This window comes from Catharus ustulatus, chromosome 2 (genome assembly GCF_009819885.2).
Source record: "Catharus ustulatus isolate bCatUst1 chromosome 2, bCatUst1.pri.v2, whole genome shotgun sequence".
Taxonomy (NCBI): Eukaryota; Metazoa; Chordata; class Aves; order Passeriformes; family Turdidae; genus Catharus; species Catharus ustulatus.
In genome coordinates, this window is record NC_046222.1 from 919,980 (window position 1) to 938,348 (window position 18,369).

At 52.8% G+C, this 18,369-nt stretch overlaps 2 protein-coding genes across 6 annotated transcripts in view; one reads left to right on the forward strand and one right to left on the reverse strand.

Annotated features, from left to right (window-relative positions):
• The window catches only part of RAB6A (RAB6A, member RAS oncogene family), a 42,287-nt gene extending 34,369 nt beyond the window's left edge, over nucleotides 1–7,918 (forward strand). For both annotated transcript variants that reach the window (XM_033051446.1, XM_033051445.1), the window contains exons 7-8: nucleotides 2,754–2,820; nucleotides 4,884–7,918. In XM_033051446.1, coding sequence (XP_032907337.1) covers nucleotides 2,754–2,820; nucleotides 4,884–4,948 — 132 coding nt within the window. In that variant the 3' untranslated portion in view covers nucleotides 4,949–7,918. The remainder of the gene's footprint in view (nucleotides 1–2,753; nucleotides 2,821–4,883) is intronic.
• Nucleotides 7,919–11,423: 3,505 nt separating this feature from the next.
• PLEKHB1 (pleckstrin homology domain containing B1) lies at nucleotides 11,424–16,524 on the reverse strand. Of its 4 annotated transcripts, none has more exons than XM_033053048.2 (7): nucleotides 16,433–16,524; nucleotides 15,512–15,574; nucleotides 14,940–15,092; nucleotides 14,167–14,269; nucleotides 13,343–13,382; nucleotides 12,757–12,862; nucleotides 11,424–12,673 (listed from the first exon to the last, which is right to left on the reverse strand). In XM_033053048.2, exons 2-7 carry the CDS (start codon nucleotides 15,546–15,548, stop codon nucleotides 12,537–12,539), a joined length of 576 nt encoding a protein of 191 aa, XP_032908939.1. In that variant the 5' UTR covers nucleotides 15,549–15,574; nucleotides 16,433–16,524; the 3' UTR covers nucleotides 11,424–12,536. The 4 variants fall into 4 exon arrangements, with proteins under 4 accessions (XP_032908939.1, XP_032908941.1, XP_032908943.1 ...); XM_033053050.2 differs by having other exon boundaries at nucleotides 15,512–15,571; nucleotides 16,433–16,522; XM_033053052.2 differs by lacking the exon at nucleotides 16,433–16,524 and adding an exon at nucleotides 16,312–16,344 and having other exon boundaries at nucleotides 15,512–15,571.
• Between the last annotated feature and the right edge of the window lie 1,845 nt (nucleotides 16,525–18,369).

An 18,369-nucleotide genomic window follows, 5' to 3' on the forward strand; every position in this document is an offset into this window, starting at 1 on the left:
AGTCCCCGAGGTCCTTCACACTTTGACAGTTCCTTCTGGCTTTGGGCAGGGCATGTTGAAGGAAAAATGGGTGGATATTAGGGAATGAAAGTGGTGGTGGTGTGAGTGTGGGGTTAAACTGATGCAGCAGAGGGGAAAGGATTGGCTTTTGCATCCTGCAAAGAGTGATTGCCAGGGGAGCCTTAAGCTGGAGAAGAGAAGTAGATAACTTGCTCCTTTTAATGCAGAGAACTGCAGTCTGTGATTCATTCTGTCAGCCCTGAATAAGCTTTAAAAGACTTTGCGATTCCTGCTCTGTCTCAGCAATCTGTATTGCAGGGAATCTTATTGTTAGTCCCTGGATTTCATGCCCAGAATATGTCAGGGTTCATTTTGCTGTCTTGTAGAAAGAGAGGGGAGGGAGAGCCCTTGAATTCCTCCCTCCAGCAGTACCTGGCACGCTCCACACTGGCCCTGGAAGAGCCAGGGATGAATGTGGTCCTTGGCAGAAGAACTTTCTCATGGCAGCAGCTCTCTGAGCACAGCCCCTCTGTGACCCTGTTCTCACAGAGCTGGGCTCTTTCTCCTGTCTTCTGATTCTTATCCATCTGATGGGCAAGAATGATCCTCAGAGTTGCAGAGAATGAGAATTAGGGGAAGGTTTTTGTTTGCCCTGCTGTTGGGGAACAGGTTTCTTGCCCAGCTTTTCCATCTGGACGGTGATCCTCCTGTCCTTTCCATACTGCTGCTGGAGCGTGGCTGGAAACTGGTTTGTGCCTGCAGTCCTTTGTGACCCTGATCTGCTGGGATTTATTGGCAGGAGTAGCAGCAAAGGCACGGTTTGGCAAATGACTTGAAACTGATGGTGAGAGATGAGGCTTTTTTCCAGAGTTTCTATTGGGAAGCAGATTGCAGAGTTGAACGCTGAAAGAGAGTTTGTGTGGCTTTTAGTCTTTCAGCTGCTGCATTTAACTCCTGCCTTGGAAAAAAAGTCCTGGATGCTCATCAATACTTGTGTTTTTATACCCACACAAACATTTAAACATGTACATGTGTGTACAGACACACACTGGCTCAGGGCTGACAGCACCAGGAAGCTCGGAGGACCCTGTGGGAAGGCTGCTTTCCAACCATCAGGAAGTTTCCCTAATTGGATTTATTCACATATGCTAGGGCTGATAAGCAGAAGGTTAATAAGAAATAAAGTTGATTTTTCTTAGTTGCCAAATTCCTATTTTTAGTCAGATAATTTAGGGGAGAAATACTGCTAAAAGCATCATTTTATTCCTGGTCTTAATGTAAAGAAAGGATTACTGTATTTTAAACAGCCTTTCTGTTAGCAGTGTGGTTTAAATTCCAGCTAGTTCCATCAGCTGAGGATTTTTTAAAGACTCCTCACCCTTCCTCTGTGTGGGCATTCCTGCTGTTGGTTTAGGTAGAGTTCAGCATCTGGAATTTTGTGACTTCCTGTTTGGCCTATGAGGATTTCCCTGAGGTTTTCAGGGAGGCTGTAAGGTCCAGGTTAATGGGAAAGGCTCACAGAAACACAGAGGGGGCCGTGCTAAACTTTTTTACTTTTGAATTGTTGGCTGAAATTAGGGAGTTACATCAAGTTCCAGCTTCTCAGACCCCTGTCCTTGGCTCAGATTCCAGTGTGTCTGCCAGATTCCTGCCAAGAGAGATCCCAGACAGACCTAGGGACTTGCTCATGGTGAGCTTGGACGGTGCTGTCAGGCCAACAAAATTTTGTCTGTCCAGAATCACTGGGAGCCAAAGTGGGGAAAGCAGTCGGGCAGGGACTGCTCAGGTACCCCCATCCCTGATGTAAACAGGCTGGCTGTGGCTTGACTGGTTTTTCTGTGGAAAGTGGGTCACTGGGAATAAGTGGTTTAGCTCTGTGTCATTTGAGGAGAGGCAGGGAAGCGTGCAGGAATGGAACCCTCCAGGCCTGACGTCAGACCCGCGCCGCGCTCCCGCAGCCTCAGGGATACAGGGGGAATGTGTGATGGATGGAGAGCTTCCTGTGCTGGGGAATTCTGCATGGACAGTGGGCACATCTCTAGGGTCCTCACCCAGAGGGCTGAGGCAAAGCAAAGGGAGCTAATGCAGGAGAGGGAATGGGTCCCGTTCCATCTTGCTTCCTTCAAGTGGAATAAAACTGTGAGGAGAGTTTGGAGCTCAGACCTTGCTGGGAAACCGGAGGTGGTGCTCAAGTGAGAGGCTTGGGATGCATTTGCTCTGTGCTTTATGCCCTGAATGTGGACATAGGATAACCAAAAGGTGAGGATTTGGTTTGGGCACATTACTGAGCCTGAGCCTCAGATGGGTGAGACTTGGAAGAATCCTTTCCATACATCCCATTTTCTGACACTCTTCCATGTGTGTCAGCTCGGCTGATGCAGTGACAGGCCCCTGGATGGTGTGTTTGCCTTCATCAGCATGTCCATACTCCTCTGTAATCCCCTGGGGAGGTGGGAAAATGTAATTCCCACCTGCCACAGGGAGGTTGTTGGGGTCTATGGACATCCATGGCAGGTGTGAGGTGAAATTCTGGATCCCACCCATCCTGTTTGCAGAGAAGGTGCAGGAGGTTTGCTGATCTCCACCAACAAGAGCTGTGCTTTGCCCTTTTCTGGTAATAAAGGTTATATTTGGTGTCAGGATTTGGGGGCTGAGCAGTGTGTAAATAGTGCTGGGGGATGTGTTGAATCATTGTTTGAACTGTCTCAGCCGCGGGAGCTGTTCTCATCTGTTCCCTCTGTGGTTCTTTGCAGCTTTTCCGACGTGTGGCAGCTGCCTTGCCTGGGATGGAAAGCACACAAGACAAAAGTAGAGAAGACAGTATCCTTTCTGTGCCTGTGCCAGGCATTACCCTGGATGAGGAGAGTCTGCTGCAGCCCTCGTGGACAGCCCAGAAAGAGGGAGAATAGGGGCAAGTAACCTTGGAGCTGGAAGTGCTGAGGAAGGAGGGGATTGGTGGCTGGAAGGCTGGGAGCAGGAGTGTTGAGGGTGGAGGCAGCAGGGGAAGGAATGGTGATCCAGAAGGGTTCTTTGCTTGGTGTTTGAATGTGTGGAAGGTGGGAGAAAACAGCTGCAAAGAGGTCTGAACAAAAACCCCTGTGGCTCTTCAGATCTGACTGACAGAATCAAAAACCAAACTGTCCTTGAAGGGACCTCTGAAGCCCCTTCCCTGACCCTCCTGCTCAAAGCAAGGCTGATTCCCACATTGAGCCAGTTTCTCCAGGTCACATTCAGGGAAACTTGGGAAATCTCCAAGGATGGAGATCCCATGAACCTCCCAAGGCAGCCTGTCACAGCCTGGACTCCAGGCAGCATCTCTGTGGTGGGAGGGAGAAGACTCACCTGATGGGATCAGTTTGAGCCAAGGGAAAAAGCAGGTGCCATGAGGGATGGAAAAGGTTTGAAAACAATATAGCTACACTGGAATCACTGACCTGGCCAGGTGGGTGTGCTTGGAATAGCAGCTTTTCCAGGGCTGTTGGTTTTATTGGCAGCTGGGATAGAGAAATTGTGCCTTGGAGGAAGGAATTCCCAGGAACTGTGGAAGTGGGACAAACCTGGCACTGAAATTCCATCAGAGCGTCTGATGCATGGGGAAAAGAAGGATTTGGGAAGCCAGAGATTGCAGCAGCTGCTGAGGCACAAGCTTTGTGTGATAGGGACTTGAGTGATCAGAAATGTTTCGTTATGCAGGTCTCCAAAAGGTTATTGAGCAACAATCTTTATTAATGGTAGGGGGTGGGTAGAGTGCACAGGCAGGGCCAGTCTCTAAATGGGAGTGCATTTAGGGCACTGGGAATTTGGCTTCCTGCAGACAGCAGAAATGGGTAGGATCCTCTCCCAGACAGCTGCATTAGGATTAATGGGGGCACTTTTGCAAAATGTGGAGGGTTCAAGGATCTTGACCCGTTCAGGCTCTGAGATGAAGCTGGCAGGGCTCATGTCAAACATCTCTAACTTAAACACACTGCGAGCTTTAAATCAGCCAAATGGACCAAACATTGGAGATGAATTGCTGGTCTTGTCTTTCCATGTCCATGTTTATTTTCTCCAAACCTCTTTAAAAAACAACTTCAACCCCCTAAAGAAATAAGTTGGAAGTACCAGCTGTGATCTCTTTGCCTCTGTGTTCTCTGATAAGGGGAGCACTGGAGACTTTGTTGAACAGCTCTGGGCTGGGGATTAGCATTCAAAGCTCCTCCTGGGAAAGGCTCTGTGAGGCTGTAGCTGTAGGGCATCCACTGGGAATTGGAGTGCTGCAGAGGGAGCCACTTATCACAGGCAGGTTCTGAGCAGCCAGCTCTGCAGTGACCTTGTGGGACATCAGCTGTCACTGGAAGGGGGAATTCAGGCTGCTGGCAGGGCTTTGCTGGCTGCTGGGGGGAGCAGGGATTGGTGAGGAGGTCAGGATGGCATGGCTGGAGCTCTGGGGGTGAGCAGTGTGCCCAGGAAGTGGTGGAGCCCCCATTCCCAGAGGGATTTGAGGCCATGTGGATGTGGCACTTGGGAACCTGAGATGCTGGTGCCCTTTCCAGTCCTGGGGGGGTAGGTGCACTTGAAGATCTCGACTCTTCCAAGCTGAAGGATTCTGTGGTTCTGCAGCAGCAGTGATTAGACCCTTCAGTGTATCTGTGCATCTTTAATTCCCACAACAAGAGGTCATTGGGATTGCTGGGAGGAGCAGACTGGTTAGAGACAAACACTGGGGTCTGACATTGCTTCTGCTGCAAAGTTAGTGTGCCAGTGCCAGGCCAGGAGGGAAAGGTAAGGAACCTTTGGTTTGGAGCTGGTCTTTGAGTGTTCCATGAAAATGCCATTCGAAATCCTGCTCCTGGTGAGGAAGCAGAGTTGGAGATCTGTTTGCCTTAACTTCCTCCTTCCAGTGATTGACATAAAACTGGAAAAGCCTCAAGAGCAGCCTGTCAGTGAAGGAGGCTGTTCCTGCTAATACCATGTGGCTTCCACCTTTTCTCCAGAACATCACTGCTTTCCCTCCCTGTCCTCTTCATTGACTGCAGTGTGAATATTGGCTTGAACCTTCCCCTTTCCGTAATAACGTATCGCAGTTCATCATCGCTGGCTGTCTCGTGGAGATGATCTTTAGCTTCACAAGCACACCCCACACACACACACCAACAAAATGTCAGTGTCTTCATTATTTATAAGAAAAAAAAAAAAAAGCCAAAATATTCCACCGTATTCTAGGTATAACTTTAAAAAAAAACAAAAGCAAAAAAAAAAAAATCCAAACAAAAAAAAAAAATAGGTACAATTTCTTAATATTTGTTCCTTTTTTAATATGTTATGATGATATTGCACTTTGAAACGATGGCAACTGAGTAAGTTTGGAATCGGACCTAGATGAGATGTACGTGCAGAAGAAGGCTTGCAAATCTGACCCATTGGATTTCTCTCAGAAACTGGGAATGCGTAGACAGCAGGCGGAATCACGGGGGGAGGCGGCGGATGCCGAGGGTTAAAGGCTTATCCTTGATAATTAAACACAAATTAACCCCAAGCTCTTAATTGCGTTGAGCAGAGCGAGCCTGCCTGGTGTCCAGACCCAGCCTGGCCTGAGCAGGGTCTGACACTCCCGGCTGCTGGAGCTGGGAATTCTCGCCCAGGCAGCGGGGACACATTTCCAAGGAAGCATTACTGGGAAACACGGACGGGCTCTTTGGGATGAGTGGCTTCTGGAGGATTTGGGGGGCAAGGAAAGGGTGGATGTGCATTAGCAAAACACTTGCAGGAAACAGGGAAATAATGAGTGCAAAATGAGTTTTCAGAACTTTTTTTTTTTTTTTCCTTTTTAAGTAGAACACCAGTGAAGTGAATTATGACTGCCTGAGAGATGGGACCGTAAGGGTTCAGCTGTTTGGAGGAGAAAGCATTTCGATTCTTTGGGTTTTTTTAGGGGAAATATTGAAATCAGGACTGGCGCTACAAGCTGCCAAAGCAGATTGAGACCTTGGAAATCTGGGAGAAAGAGGGAAGAGCAGCTGGCTGCCCCAGCAGAGGGGGAATGGCACGTGCTTTTCCAGAGCATGGGCATAGGTCAGTGGGGAAGGGGTGTTTACTTTGATCCTACAGAATCTTAGTTGAGACATCTTAGATGGAAAGGGAGGGACTTGAGTGGGATGGAAACCAACTTCTGATTATGCAGATTTATGCCTTTATTTTTTAGCTTTTTTTTTTATGTTCAGTCTTCCAAGTTGGTTTAGTTTGGTTCTTTAGAGCTGTATAGTTTGGTTAAATAACTAGTAATTTAGTTTTCTATGGAATTAGGCTGACAATTAACCCTTTTTTCTTTGATATTTATTTCTCGGCTTTAATTTTTTACTCTTTCCAGTGCTGATTTTGTTGTTTTCCTTTGGCTGAGGAATCTGTGTAGAGCTTTGCTGATGTTGAGAGATGTAGCTACCCGAGAAACACGGAATGGAACACACTAGAAGTGCACCCTTTTAATCTTTACTAGTCATTGTGAAGTTGCTGTGTAAGTTAATAAACACAATTGTAAATACATTGTTTGCTGGGCGACTCTGGCCGAGTTACAGTGCAGGAAGGAATTCTTGAGTCTGTGTTGCGATTGCAAAGTAAATGGACAATTGCAAGGGAATATTCAGGCTCCTCCTTGGTTCTCTTCTGCCCCTCTCTCTGCCATCTAAAATAACCACCTGGGGGAGAGGAAGGGAATCGTCCTCACCACCACTTTCCCCAGGAAGCGGGCACAAAAGAGTTGGAATTCTTCATTCCTGAGGTGAATGCCAGGCTCGTGCCCTGCCCTGGGTTTCTAGCAGCTCTGCACAACAATAACTTAAAGGCAGAACGAGATGTAAAAGTGCTTTTTCTAATGCAATATTAAAGGCGAATTTTTTTGACGTGGCATGTCTTGAAATAAACATCAATGATATGTGACAAAGGATCATTCTTTATTTAAAAGAAACTCTCTGGGGGAAGGAAACCTGGCTGCTTTTCCTTTGTTGTACTGTTCTTAACCATGCTGAAATGCTTCATCCTGCTGCTTCTTCCTTTGCTTTGGTTTGCTTTTTTCTCCTTTGGTTCTCCGTGCAGCTTCTGTTGGTCTTCATTTTGGCTGTTCCCCATGAGCACATCCCTGTTTTTTTTCTTGATGCTGATAGAACCAGCCCCCTCTGCTTCCCCCAAGCTTTTAAGCACTGGATTTAAGGAGCTGGCTTAGCCCATATCCAGCAGCCTGGATGCTTTTCCTGGAAGACCTGAGAGCAGGTTTGTCCAGAACTCGCTGGGAACAGAGGTCTGGAGAGCAGCATTCCCCCAGCTCCGTGTTCAGCACGGCGGGGGGCTGCAGGAGCACGGGCCAGGTGTGGTTTGGCACTTTCAGGTGATGCCCTGGGGCTGCTCAGCACAGCCAGGTACGTTCAGTGCATGTCCTTGCTGATAGCCTGTGCTTAACCTGACCACAGGGTGCCCTCCTGTCCTCACCCCACTTCTCCAGGGAAAACACACTTCCAAGGTGAGCACAGCAGCACCGCGGTCTTTGCATTCATTTTTTCCATTATTATTTTTCCTTTGCGCCATCCCTCTGTCATGTTTTGGATTTTAATTTTCTGTTACTCCATGGACGTGGCCAGTTGGAACCGTGGGAACAGATGTTTCTAGTGCTGATTTTTGTGCGAGTTCTTGAGCGAAGGTCTCGGCTCTGTTTCTTTTCTCCTCCCTGCTCTGCCTTGCTCGTTGTACAGTCCATCATGCAGCTATCCCATGCCTCATGTTTTGTCTTGATAAAAGTAGTTGAAGAAATTGTGTAAGGGGGGGAAAAAAGGTTCCTTCATGTTGGAATGTCACTGGTACCTCAGCTCTGTTTGATAATATGAACCAACAACAACAAGAGAACAAATCCTTAGTGCTTGAACTAAATAAATACCTGTCTCATTGGAAAGCTCTGGGTCTCTTCTCTCAGCACGTCCAGCGCAGCAGGCGGGAGGCAGCTCCTCACGGGGGGCTCAAGTGCTGCTGCAGGAGGATCTTGTGAGGGCAGGAAGTTTTGGGGGGCTCTGTTTCAGAGGAAAGGTGGTGGAGGGCTGTGTCTGCTGTCTCTGCCGTTGTTTCCAGCGCCTGAGGAGTGATGCTGGGCATGGAGGTGTGCCTTTCTGCTCCTTCCCCGCTCCTTGCATCCAGCTGCTTCCTCCTCTCCCTTCCCAAAGGCACCTTGGGCGGCCTCACCACTGCCTCAGCTTCCCTGAGGAGGATCCTCCTTAAGCCTCCTTCTTGCTGGAGATGGCAGCCAGGTCTGCAGGGCCGGGAGGTGAGTAACACGTGCTCCTGGGTGAGTTACCCTTTGCTTTCCTGAAGGAGAGACTCGTGGAATCACAGCATGGTTGGGTTGGAAGGGACATTAAAGCCCATCCAGTGCCACTCCACTAGCCCAGGTTCCTCCAAGCCCCGTCCTACCTGGCCCAGTAGAGAAGGGAAGTTACCTGGATTTGGTGTGTGCTCAAACCTTGGTCTCTTGGTCAAGCTCTTCACTTTAAAAGGACCACGAATAAATTGGTTGTGAAACTGGAATGTAGTGGTGGAGATGTGCTGGGATTAGGGATGTGGGAACAGTCATGGGGGGGTGATGAGTTCCTGGAGAGCGTTTTTGTCGCTGTGGGAAGTGTAGGAAGTTCTTTCCTTGTAGCTGGCACCTCCAGGTCCTGCCCTGGCTGGGAGCCTCTGCAAACACCACATTCACCTCCTCCATTCCTCCTGGCTGCTGCCATGGGTACCTTGGGACTCTCACCTCCCACTGGTACCCCAATGTGGTGAAGGGGTCTGGATTAAACTGTTGTGGAGCAGGGAATTGGGGGGAGCACCCACCAGCTCCAGAGGGTGCTCCTGGCTGCTTGGTTATGGCTGCAGTGGGTCGAGCTCCCTCTCCCAGCCCGGCTCCAAAATCCAGGCTGGAGTATCAGGTTGTAGGGTGCTGATGGCTTCTTTGCTTGCTGGTGGGATCAGCCCCGGTTTTTCCAGGCTGGAGGAGCCGCAGCATCCGCCCGGCAGCATCTGCAGAGCTGCTGCAGCAGCCGAGCTGTCTCCTCGCTGCAGCTCTGCTTCCAGCGCCCGAATCCTCAGCAAAACGAAGTGCAAGGGCTCTCCCTACCTGCTGCAGCAGCACCTTTTTCCATGCTGGGCATGTCCCAGCTCCGGGGAAGATGAATGGGGTGGGCAGGCTGCGGCACAGCCTGCAGTCAGCTGCGAACACCCGGACCTTGGAGCAGCCTCTCCCTCCCATCTGCGCTGCCTCCTCCTCTGCTGCTCTCCCGCTGCCTGAGCCGGCCTTTCCAGCCTTGCTGGGCTCGGGCTTTCACCAATGTAATTGTTTTTTCATCAGTTTAAGGGATTTTTCATCAGCTGGCAAAAATACAGATTTTATTTCCTCCCTCTTTAGCTGTTTTTCCCTTCCCCACCCTGGTCCGAGCACATGGTAAAGTCAAAGGTGGCTTTTTATAAAACATTTAGGATCCTCTTGTAGGAGCGGGATGGAGCCAGGTGGATGCTGGAAAGGCCAGACTCGTGAAATTGGGAATGAATCGCCTGTGGAATTGCAGCTCTGCCCTTCCCGGGAGGATGAGGGCTAGGGAAGGGCTGGAAGCAGCTGGGTGATGATGCTCCTGCTGCCCCACAGCTCTGCCCTGCTGGGTTGGGAGGGAGGGATGCTGTTTCCAAATCGAATTTTCCAGGCTTGCCACCTGTTTCCGAGGGTTTGGATATAAATTAGAGCCGTTTGGAGTGCTCGCTGTCGGCCACCCGGAGAGCACGTCTGGAACGAGGATGTTATTAAAGGCTTGATTAAAGTTATTGCTAATTAAAGCACTCAAGTGCCTCTCCCACAGCCAGTGGGTCCTCGGATACAGGGCAGGGAAGGGAGAAAATGGGATTTATCGATGCTCCCAGCACTGGTGGCTTGGCACTGACCTTTCCTGCGTTTATCCCAGCTTGGGAAGGGGGGCTGGATGGAAATTGGGGGTTTGATCCTGGCATTTCCTGAGCTGCTTGATTTCCAGAGAAATGGGTTTGGATCACAGTGAGGGTCAGGTGTCCCCCAGCTGGTTCCTGAGCCATGGGATTTTGTGGGATTCGTTTTCCAGGCAGTTTGTGGACATGATGGGTGTTAATGGCTCATGCCTGCTCCTTACTGCGGATCCCGTTTTTCCGAGGGGTTTTGGAGTCGTTCTGAGCTTTGCTCCGTGTTTGGAGCTTCAGCAGCTCTCCCTGCTGGGAGAGAGGAGTGCTGCCGGTCTGGACTGGAGCTGGGAATGGAGCAGGGCAGCCCTGCTCTCTGTCCCTCAGCACTCCGTGTCCCTCTGCTCCTACCCAGCGCCACGAGCTCCTGGGAAGCCCCTCCTGAGCGGAGCAGACCGAGCCAGGTACTTCTGTGGGCTGTGGTTCTAATTTTTGTGCTTCCAAAATGATTTCTGTCCTGTTTAACTGCTTCTTCATTCAGCTCCCTAGTGCAGGGCCTGCCTGCCACCAGCTGTTCCCAGCGGCAGCGCGAAGATCCCGGGAATTGCTGCTGGAGGCACGTGCTGGTCCAGCTCTGTCCTTGCCTGGATTGCTCAGTGTCCCTGGATCTCTGGGAGACCAGCACAGCAGGAGACGAGCAGGAGCAGTTTCAGGATGCTCAGGTACTGCAGGGATGAGGAGCACGGGTGTTTGAGCTGGGGAAAAGGAGCTTTTGCAGGTCAGCAGCTGGACGTGGCATGGGAAGGATGGACAGTTTCTAGGGCGTGTTGCTGTAGGTAACGAGCTTCCAGATCTTTCCATCTCCCAGTGCATCTCACCTGGGATTATGCACCTCGACCAGTGCACCATAAAATGGATATTGGATTGATAAATTAGACAGAATAAAATGCTTCCCTGTGAGGGAGGTGAGGCCCTGGCACAGGTTGCCCAGAGAAGCTTCCCAATATCCCATCTATGGGAAGCCATTCCCTGTGTCCTGTCTGTCCGTTCCTTGTTCCCAGTCCCTCTCCAGCTCTCCTGGAGCCCCTTTAGGCTCTGGAAGGGGCTCTGAGGTGTCCCTGGATGCTTCTCCTGTCCAGGTGAGCTCCCCCAGCTCTCCCAGCCTGGCTCCAGCCCTGGAGCAGCTCTGTGCCCTCCTCTGGGCTCTCTCCAGCAGCTCCAGGTCCTTGTGCTGTTGTCCCCAGGGGCAGCTCTGCAGGTGGGGTCTCACCTGAGCTCAGGGACACAATTCCCCCTTCCCTGCTGCCCACACTGGGGGAGCAGCCCCGCACATGGGGATTTCAGGATTTCTTGGGGACCACTGTGCTGCAGCCAGAGGCTGGAGCTGGTGACATCCCTCTCCAGGGATGCTCTCCAGGGAGACACAATCCTCCCCCACCTCCAGAGGTGGATGAGGCTGAGCCTTCCCTCCTCATCCTCACTCACCCACAGGCCAGGGCTGGTTTCTCGCTGTCTTTATTAGACTTCAAAGAGGTTTCTTTGTATTTTTTTTTTCTCTTTCCGGGGCTGGGTGCGCAGCAGGAGGGAGGCAGGGAATGCAGGAGAGGATGAGGATGGTGTGTTGGGATATCCCAATCCCCCAGTGGGCACAGGGATGAGCTGACCCGGGGCTCTACAGGCAGGAGCAGGCTGGGGTGCTGGTGTCACTGGTGGTTTTCTAGCCAGTTGTGGGGTTTGTAATTCCTAAATTCAGTGTCAGTCGTGGTTCCAGGATACCATCCTGGCCCTAGGGGTGACACTTGGCAGCTGTTCCTGACCTCTTCCATTGCCCAACCAAAACTCTGAGCTGCTGCTTGTCCCCTGGCCTGACCGTGTGTCCCCCTCAATCCCAAATCCCTGCTGTGAAGATCCTGGCTTGGCTGCCAGAAAGGCTCCCTGGTCCCCATGGAGAGCTGCCCTTCTCCCCCTCCCAAAAATCAGGGTGAAACTGAGGATGCAGTGTGTCCCTCCCACTTGGCTGGAGAGTTTGGGATGTTCCCTGGACTCTCCTCAGTCTAGTTCCCAAGGGTTTAACTCCAATTCCTGAGGGTTTTGCACCATTTTTCCAACTTGTCCAAGCCTGGGGGACCAGTGGGATTTGGAAAGGGGTGGAAATCCTGCAAAGGTTTTCACCCTCCTTAATTTTTACCCCCTGTGGTTGCTCCCATCTCAGCTCCTGCTCCAGTGCTGGAGCCTCTCCCAAAAAAAGCCCTGCACTGTGGGGTTCACCCAGCCAAAAAAGATCCAGACACTTCTCCCCAAATTAAGTAAGTCCCCCTTTCTCCCAAACCTGGTATTTCTGCAGCCAGCTCCCTGTGGAGATTTGGGAAGGGAAGCTCTGCCAACAGCCCTGGCAGCTGCCCGGGCCCTTTGCCGATAGGAATCGGATGCCTTGGGGTTCTGGAGCGGGTTTTGGGGGGGCTCTGAAGCACTTGGGGGTTATTTAATGCAGAAGCTGGGACTGGGAGCAGGGTGTGTGCAGGACTGTGTCCCCAGGCTGTTCTGGGGAGGCTCAGGGGGGCTCAGGGCAGGTTCCAAGCCAGGGCTGGGGAGCACAGGGAGGGCTGTGGCCGCTAAAACCAGCAGGGCATCCACATGAAGGAGCCCAGGGCGGCGCCGGTGGCCGCCCCTGCCAGCAGCCCCAGCGCCATCTGGTCCCCGGAGACGCGGTAGGGATCCTCACGCACGATGACGTGGGTCACCCCCGGAGCTGCAAGGGAAAACAGCCCTGAGTGACGGGGGAACGGCCTGGGCCACCCCCAGGGCCACCCCCAGGGCCAGCGGGCCACCCACCTCCGTACTGGTGGCCGTAGTGGCCGGAGCTGATGTAGGCGGCCTGGTGGGAGTCCAGGGGCACCGTCTGGTAGTAGTCATCGTCGTAGGGATCGTACACGTGCACCTGGAGCGGTGGAGGGGGGGTTTGGGGGTCAGGCTGTGCTCCCTGGGTGGGGAATCTGAATGGTCCCAAGGGCTGGGGACAGCCTGTGCTCAGCTCACCCTGCCTCTGCCCCGTCCTTGTCACCTTAACTGTGTCCCACCTCATCACCTCTGCCCCCATTCCCCTTAATGGTGTCCCTGTCACTTTACCAGTGCCTCCTCACCTGTGTCCCCAGAACCCTGTGTCCCTGTCACCTCAACTCTACTCCCACCACCTTCCAGCAGTGCACAGGGTCCCCGCGGCTCTGTCACCTGCCATCGGTGCTGGCATCCAGTCCCTCCCCACCTTCTTCCTTATGGCTCCAGGGCCTTTACTCCCTGTGCCCTGAGGCTGTTGGGGAGCCCCTCCAGAGCAGGGTTGGGGTAACCTCTCCCTGCCCAAATCCTGCATCCCAAATCCCGTGCCAGGATGGTGTCCCTGCTCAGGGGGACAAAGCCTCACCGGGGTGGATTTAGCTTCCAGCACAGCCATCTTCCAAGCACTGCAAACAAAAGAGAGGCACTCGTTTTTGGTGGGTGCTGGAGGGGCGGGAATTGTCCCCTCCCTGCCCACAGGGACCTGGATGTGGCCATGGGGCCAGCACTATTTAATTCCCTATTAAATGAGTGCTGGGCTAAAAACTAGGATTGGGAATGTGCTGGGAGGTACCTGACACCACAGGGATGGGCACAGGGCCGTCCATGGGAATGGCCCTGGCTAAAACAAGGGCAGGCAGGAAAGTGACACCTAAATTTGGGGGAAGGAGCACATCATGGATGAAGTTCCACTCAGCTGAGGTCAAGCTCAGTGGATGAAGTTCTGCTTGGCCAGAGCTGAACGTTCAGCTGAATGTTTGCCACTTCTAATCTTTAATTTATTTTTTTAATATTTTAAAAATAAAATTATTTAAAAAATTTATTTTCTAATTTATTATAGAAATAAATAGAAGTGGAACAGTGCTAAAAAGGGCAGTTTGCCTCAAGCCCGTGAGGGCTTCACACTCAGACTTTTTTATTTCCAAATAGTGATGAAAACCCTGCTCCTCAGTCAGGCCAAGAGGGGATTTCTTATCCATGAGGAAACTCCCCCGGCAGGACACCCACTACTTAAAAACAGCTTTTGGCTCTGGATTATTCAGTGAGAACCCCAGATCTCCTCCTGCACTTTTTGCCCCTGGGCTGGGGGCGGATCTAGCCAAGGGTGGAATGTGGTGGGAGCGGGACAGGGCTCTTGAGCAGCCCAGGCTCTTTCCAGGCTGGGATAAGGGGGATGGAGAAGTGGCTTACACGGCATCATCCTCGCTCTCGGCGCACAGCGTGGTCTTGGAGCCGTCCCGCAGCACCACGGTCAGCAGGCAGTCCCGGTTCCTCCCCTCGGGGGGCTGCACGTCTGGCCAAGGAAAGGATGGGATGGGATCCAGCCTCAGCCAAGGACAGGCCCCAGAGACCCTCCCCAGGCTCCACATTCCCCCTGGCAGAAAGAACATGGAAGGGGCAGCAAACTGCCCAAAATCTGCCGCGCTCCCTTTCCTTTGAACTTGCCAGAGCACACCCAAATTTTGTAGGAACGGGAGATTGCTGGAGTGGGATCGTGAGCTCCAGCAAGAGCAAAACTTAAATCCACGAGGCTCATGTGTCTTCCCCCGTTGTGCAAGCTTGGCAGGACCCTCCGGTGCGCACAAAGCTGTGGGATTGTGCTCCCAGCGCCGCTCCCAGCCCGAGAAAGGCGCTTTTTGTGCGCGGGCCGTGGGCTGCGGGGCCCAGCCAAGCTCTGCTTTGTTCCCCTTGTTTGTGCGAGACGTGAGCGATGAGTCAGGGCCGTGGGATCCTGTTTGTTACAAGCACAAACCAGGAGGAGAGTTCCTCCTGCCTTCCTTCCTCCAGGAACAGCAATGCAGGGATGATCCAGCCTCTCCCGGCTGGGAACGAGGAGGGGTGGATGAGGCAGGCTGGGGTGTTTTGGGGGGTATGTGGATGTGCACAGCTGGAGCATTGTTTAGGAGGGGCACAGCCACACGTGGGATGGGGTTGGGAGCGCAGGGATCAGGAGCTGGGCTCACCTTTGCACTCGCGGCCGATCCGCACGTCCCGGCAGCTGTACTTGATGTGGATCCGGCCGTCCATGTCCCGCTGCGTCTCGTCGTGGTAGTAAACCAGGCTGCCATCCAGGTAGAGGACAAACCAGTTCCTCTTCCAGCGGCGCAGGATGGAGCCTGCTGGGACAGGGAGCAGTGAAGGACCCAGCGAGCCCGGTGGGGCTCACAGGATCCAACCTCATCCCCCAAACTTGGATGAGCTGCTGCATCCCACAGGACACCTGTGCCTGGCACCAGCATCCGGGGCAGCGTGACCAGGTGGCTTTAAATGGGAAAAGGCTGCCAAAAAAGCCATCAGGCCGTTGGGTGCTGCCCTGCCGAGCGCACGGGAGCGGGTCCAGCCCCGGACACGGAGCTGCGAGGGTTTTCATGGCAGGCAGCCCCTCTCTCCGCTTACGTAAATCCGCCACAATCTCCCTGCTGCCGTGGATTACCCGCCCAGATCGGGGCTCCTTGTGTCCCCCACACCCCACCACCTCTTCCCAGCAAACTGGGTTTTTCTGGGGGCTCCCAACCTGGAAAGGGTTGGCACTTACTCTGTCGCCAAAGCCAACCGCTCTTCACCAGCGCCATGGCTGTCGCAGGCTTCGCCGGATCTGCTGGGATGGGAAGAATAACGGGGTTAAAATAGCAGCTCCTGCCTCGCCTCCAGCTCTGCCCATGGCTCCCACCTCCCCACAGCCTCCGGGATGGGGATTCACCCTTGTTGCTCCTGGTATTTTGGGGGGATGAGCTCAGCGCCCGGGTTAATCCGGGTTAGACGCGGGATTTCGTCATCTGGGAAACATCGCGAAGGAGCCGCTCCGGCCACCTTCCTTTCTGCCTTTAATCTCATTGGGATTTAGGGATTATCGTCCCGTGGAGGTACATGGAGAGATCCATGTATGAAAGCAGGCACTGCCTCCCCACAGCCCCAGTAACTTTCCATGCTAAACGACACCTACACTTGTTTACTTTCCCTGCCTGGATGGAAATTGGTCCTTAACAAGGCCATGAAGTCATCGCTCCCCAGGTCCCCGAGCAGAGCCAACACCCCAGGGACAGGCAGGAGCAGCTCCCTGCCCACGGCCCCCATATCCACCCATCACCTGGGAATCCCAGCTCCCAGTGATGGGCACCCCGGGATGGCCTCCAGCATCTCCCACCAGCTCTGGGGGGCATGGCAAGGCACAAACACCCCCCCAGCACCTCCGTGCCTGCGTTACCGACTGCCTGAATCCCGGAGTATCCACGTCCCCACGGAGTTTACCCTGCTACCATCACCCGTGCTGCCACCCCCATGTCCCCCCATCCCTCCACCCTCATCCCACTCCGCTCGCAATCTCTGGCTACCCACATCGGCTGGCACCCCTCGGGAGCCCCGCACCGCCGAGTCCCGGCTCCCCCCGGCCGTGCCCGTGCCCCGGAGCCCCACGCCCGGCTCTCCCGGCCCCCGCAGCCCCCCGCGCATCCCTCACCGGGCGGAGCGGCGGTGCCGGTGCGGGATGCGCTGCGCTCCGCTCTGCCCGCTCCGCTCTGCCCGCCCGCGCGGCGCGCCGGGAGCTGTAGTCCGGCACGGCATCCCCGAGCGCCGGCCAGCGGGAAAACCCCGCTCTGTCCCCAGAAAACCGCGGCGGGGATGCTGAAGGGCTGCTCCAGCAGCTCCTCTCCTCGCCTTCTCCTCAAATCATCCCTTTCCTCCGGATGCGCAGCACATCCAGCCCCCTTGGGAGGGACAGCACCCCCGAATTTGGGGATCCAAGGAGGATGCAGGATTTTCCTCCGGTGCTGGGAATGAGGTGTTTCATGCCAAAAAGCATAAATCAGGAACAACCCAAGTTTTCAGCACTGAGATAAATTTCCAAGCGGAGTGAGCAATCCTCTGGATTTAAATCAACGCCTGTCCTGGCTTCTGCTGGAGTTAGAACCATCCCAGGCTCTGGGACGTGAAGCTGGATTATTTGGGGAAGTCAACACACAAGTCCTGGCTGTGCTGTTAATAAAAGATGTTTATTGAGCACACAGCAGTGCTCAATATATAAAAGAAATTTCTATTCCAGCACATTTTTCAGTGTGAAGCCCCTTCCCCTCTTCTCCCTGCAGCGCTGGCAAACAGCAGAAGGAATTAAATTGATCCAGCAGCCTGCTGGGTGATCCCAAAGGAGTTAAATTGGAATCATCCCCTCAGCCAGGCCACACTCACAGCCTCGTGCATCCCCTGTGCTGGTTATGGGGCTGCAAAACCTCCTGGTGTTGCTGAATATTCCCCAAATCAGGGAAATTACCTGGAAATCCGTCTGGGCCAGAGGCTTTGTCCTGCAACAAGTCAGGAAAATGTTCCCTTAGGAAGGGATTTGGGCTGAAATTTGGATTTATTTATCCACTGGTATTGGGCTGCCTCTCCACACAGCCACATGTCAGTTTGGGATTAATTGTTCTCAAAACTTTTCCACTGTGATTTTCCCCTTGGGAAGGAAACGATGCTGGTGTGAGATTCGGAGGGCTTGGTCCATTAATTTTTTTGTGAACTGGGGTGGGGTTGTTTTATGTTATATAAGATAAATCTGGGGCATGCTGGGTGGAGGAAATTCTTTCCAGACAGGGAAAGGAGAGGATGCCATCTGGGAATACCAAATCCTGGATTTCCCCCCCATTTTCCATAGCAATAAAATCTATGAACTTCGACGCCTCCAGGTTGTTTTTCCTTCAGCTCTGCCTGCAGTGGATCCTGGTGGGGATCTCCCCCATCCCAGCCACAGCCTTGAGTTTTGGGCAGGAAACAGAGGAATTTCAGAACTCTTCCCATGTCTCAGGAACTCCATGTCTTCCACAGGGGGTCTCCCCAGATTTCATGGAGCTGTGGAGTCGGAAGCTCTGGGGATTCAGAGCTGAACCTGGGGACAGCTGCAGGTTGACACCTGTTATTCCTGGTTACATTCCCCAAATCCCTCTGGAGGCTCCTTTTCCTGTGGCTGAGGTGCTGCTGGAATCCTGCAGGAGAAATGCACATGGAGAAATGTCTCCTTCTGGCACATTTGTCACCCCCTCCACCCCCATCCGTGCACATCCCAGGAGCTTGTTACCCCCATCCCGATTCCCAAGGGAGGTGTTCCCCATCCATGGCTCAGGAAATACAATTCACAGTGTGAATCTCCACCAGAAACAAAGCAGCAAAACACACTGTGAGAAGCAAAGTTTGCTCTTTAAACTTTGTGAAGGTTTAGTAAGGGATAAAAGGGGTGGTATTTAGTGCTTGACAAACTGCTACAAGCACACTGTTAATTACAACAACTCTTCTTACACACTCTCTCACTGCGTTGGCCAAATGCATATTAATAAATACTACACACATTCAAACTTTTTTTTTTGAGTTTACATGTTTTGAAAATTTTTTAATCTCAGTCTGACCTGACTT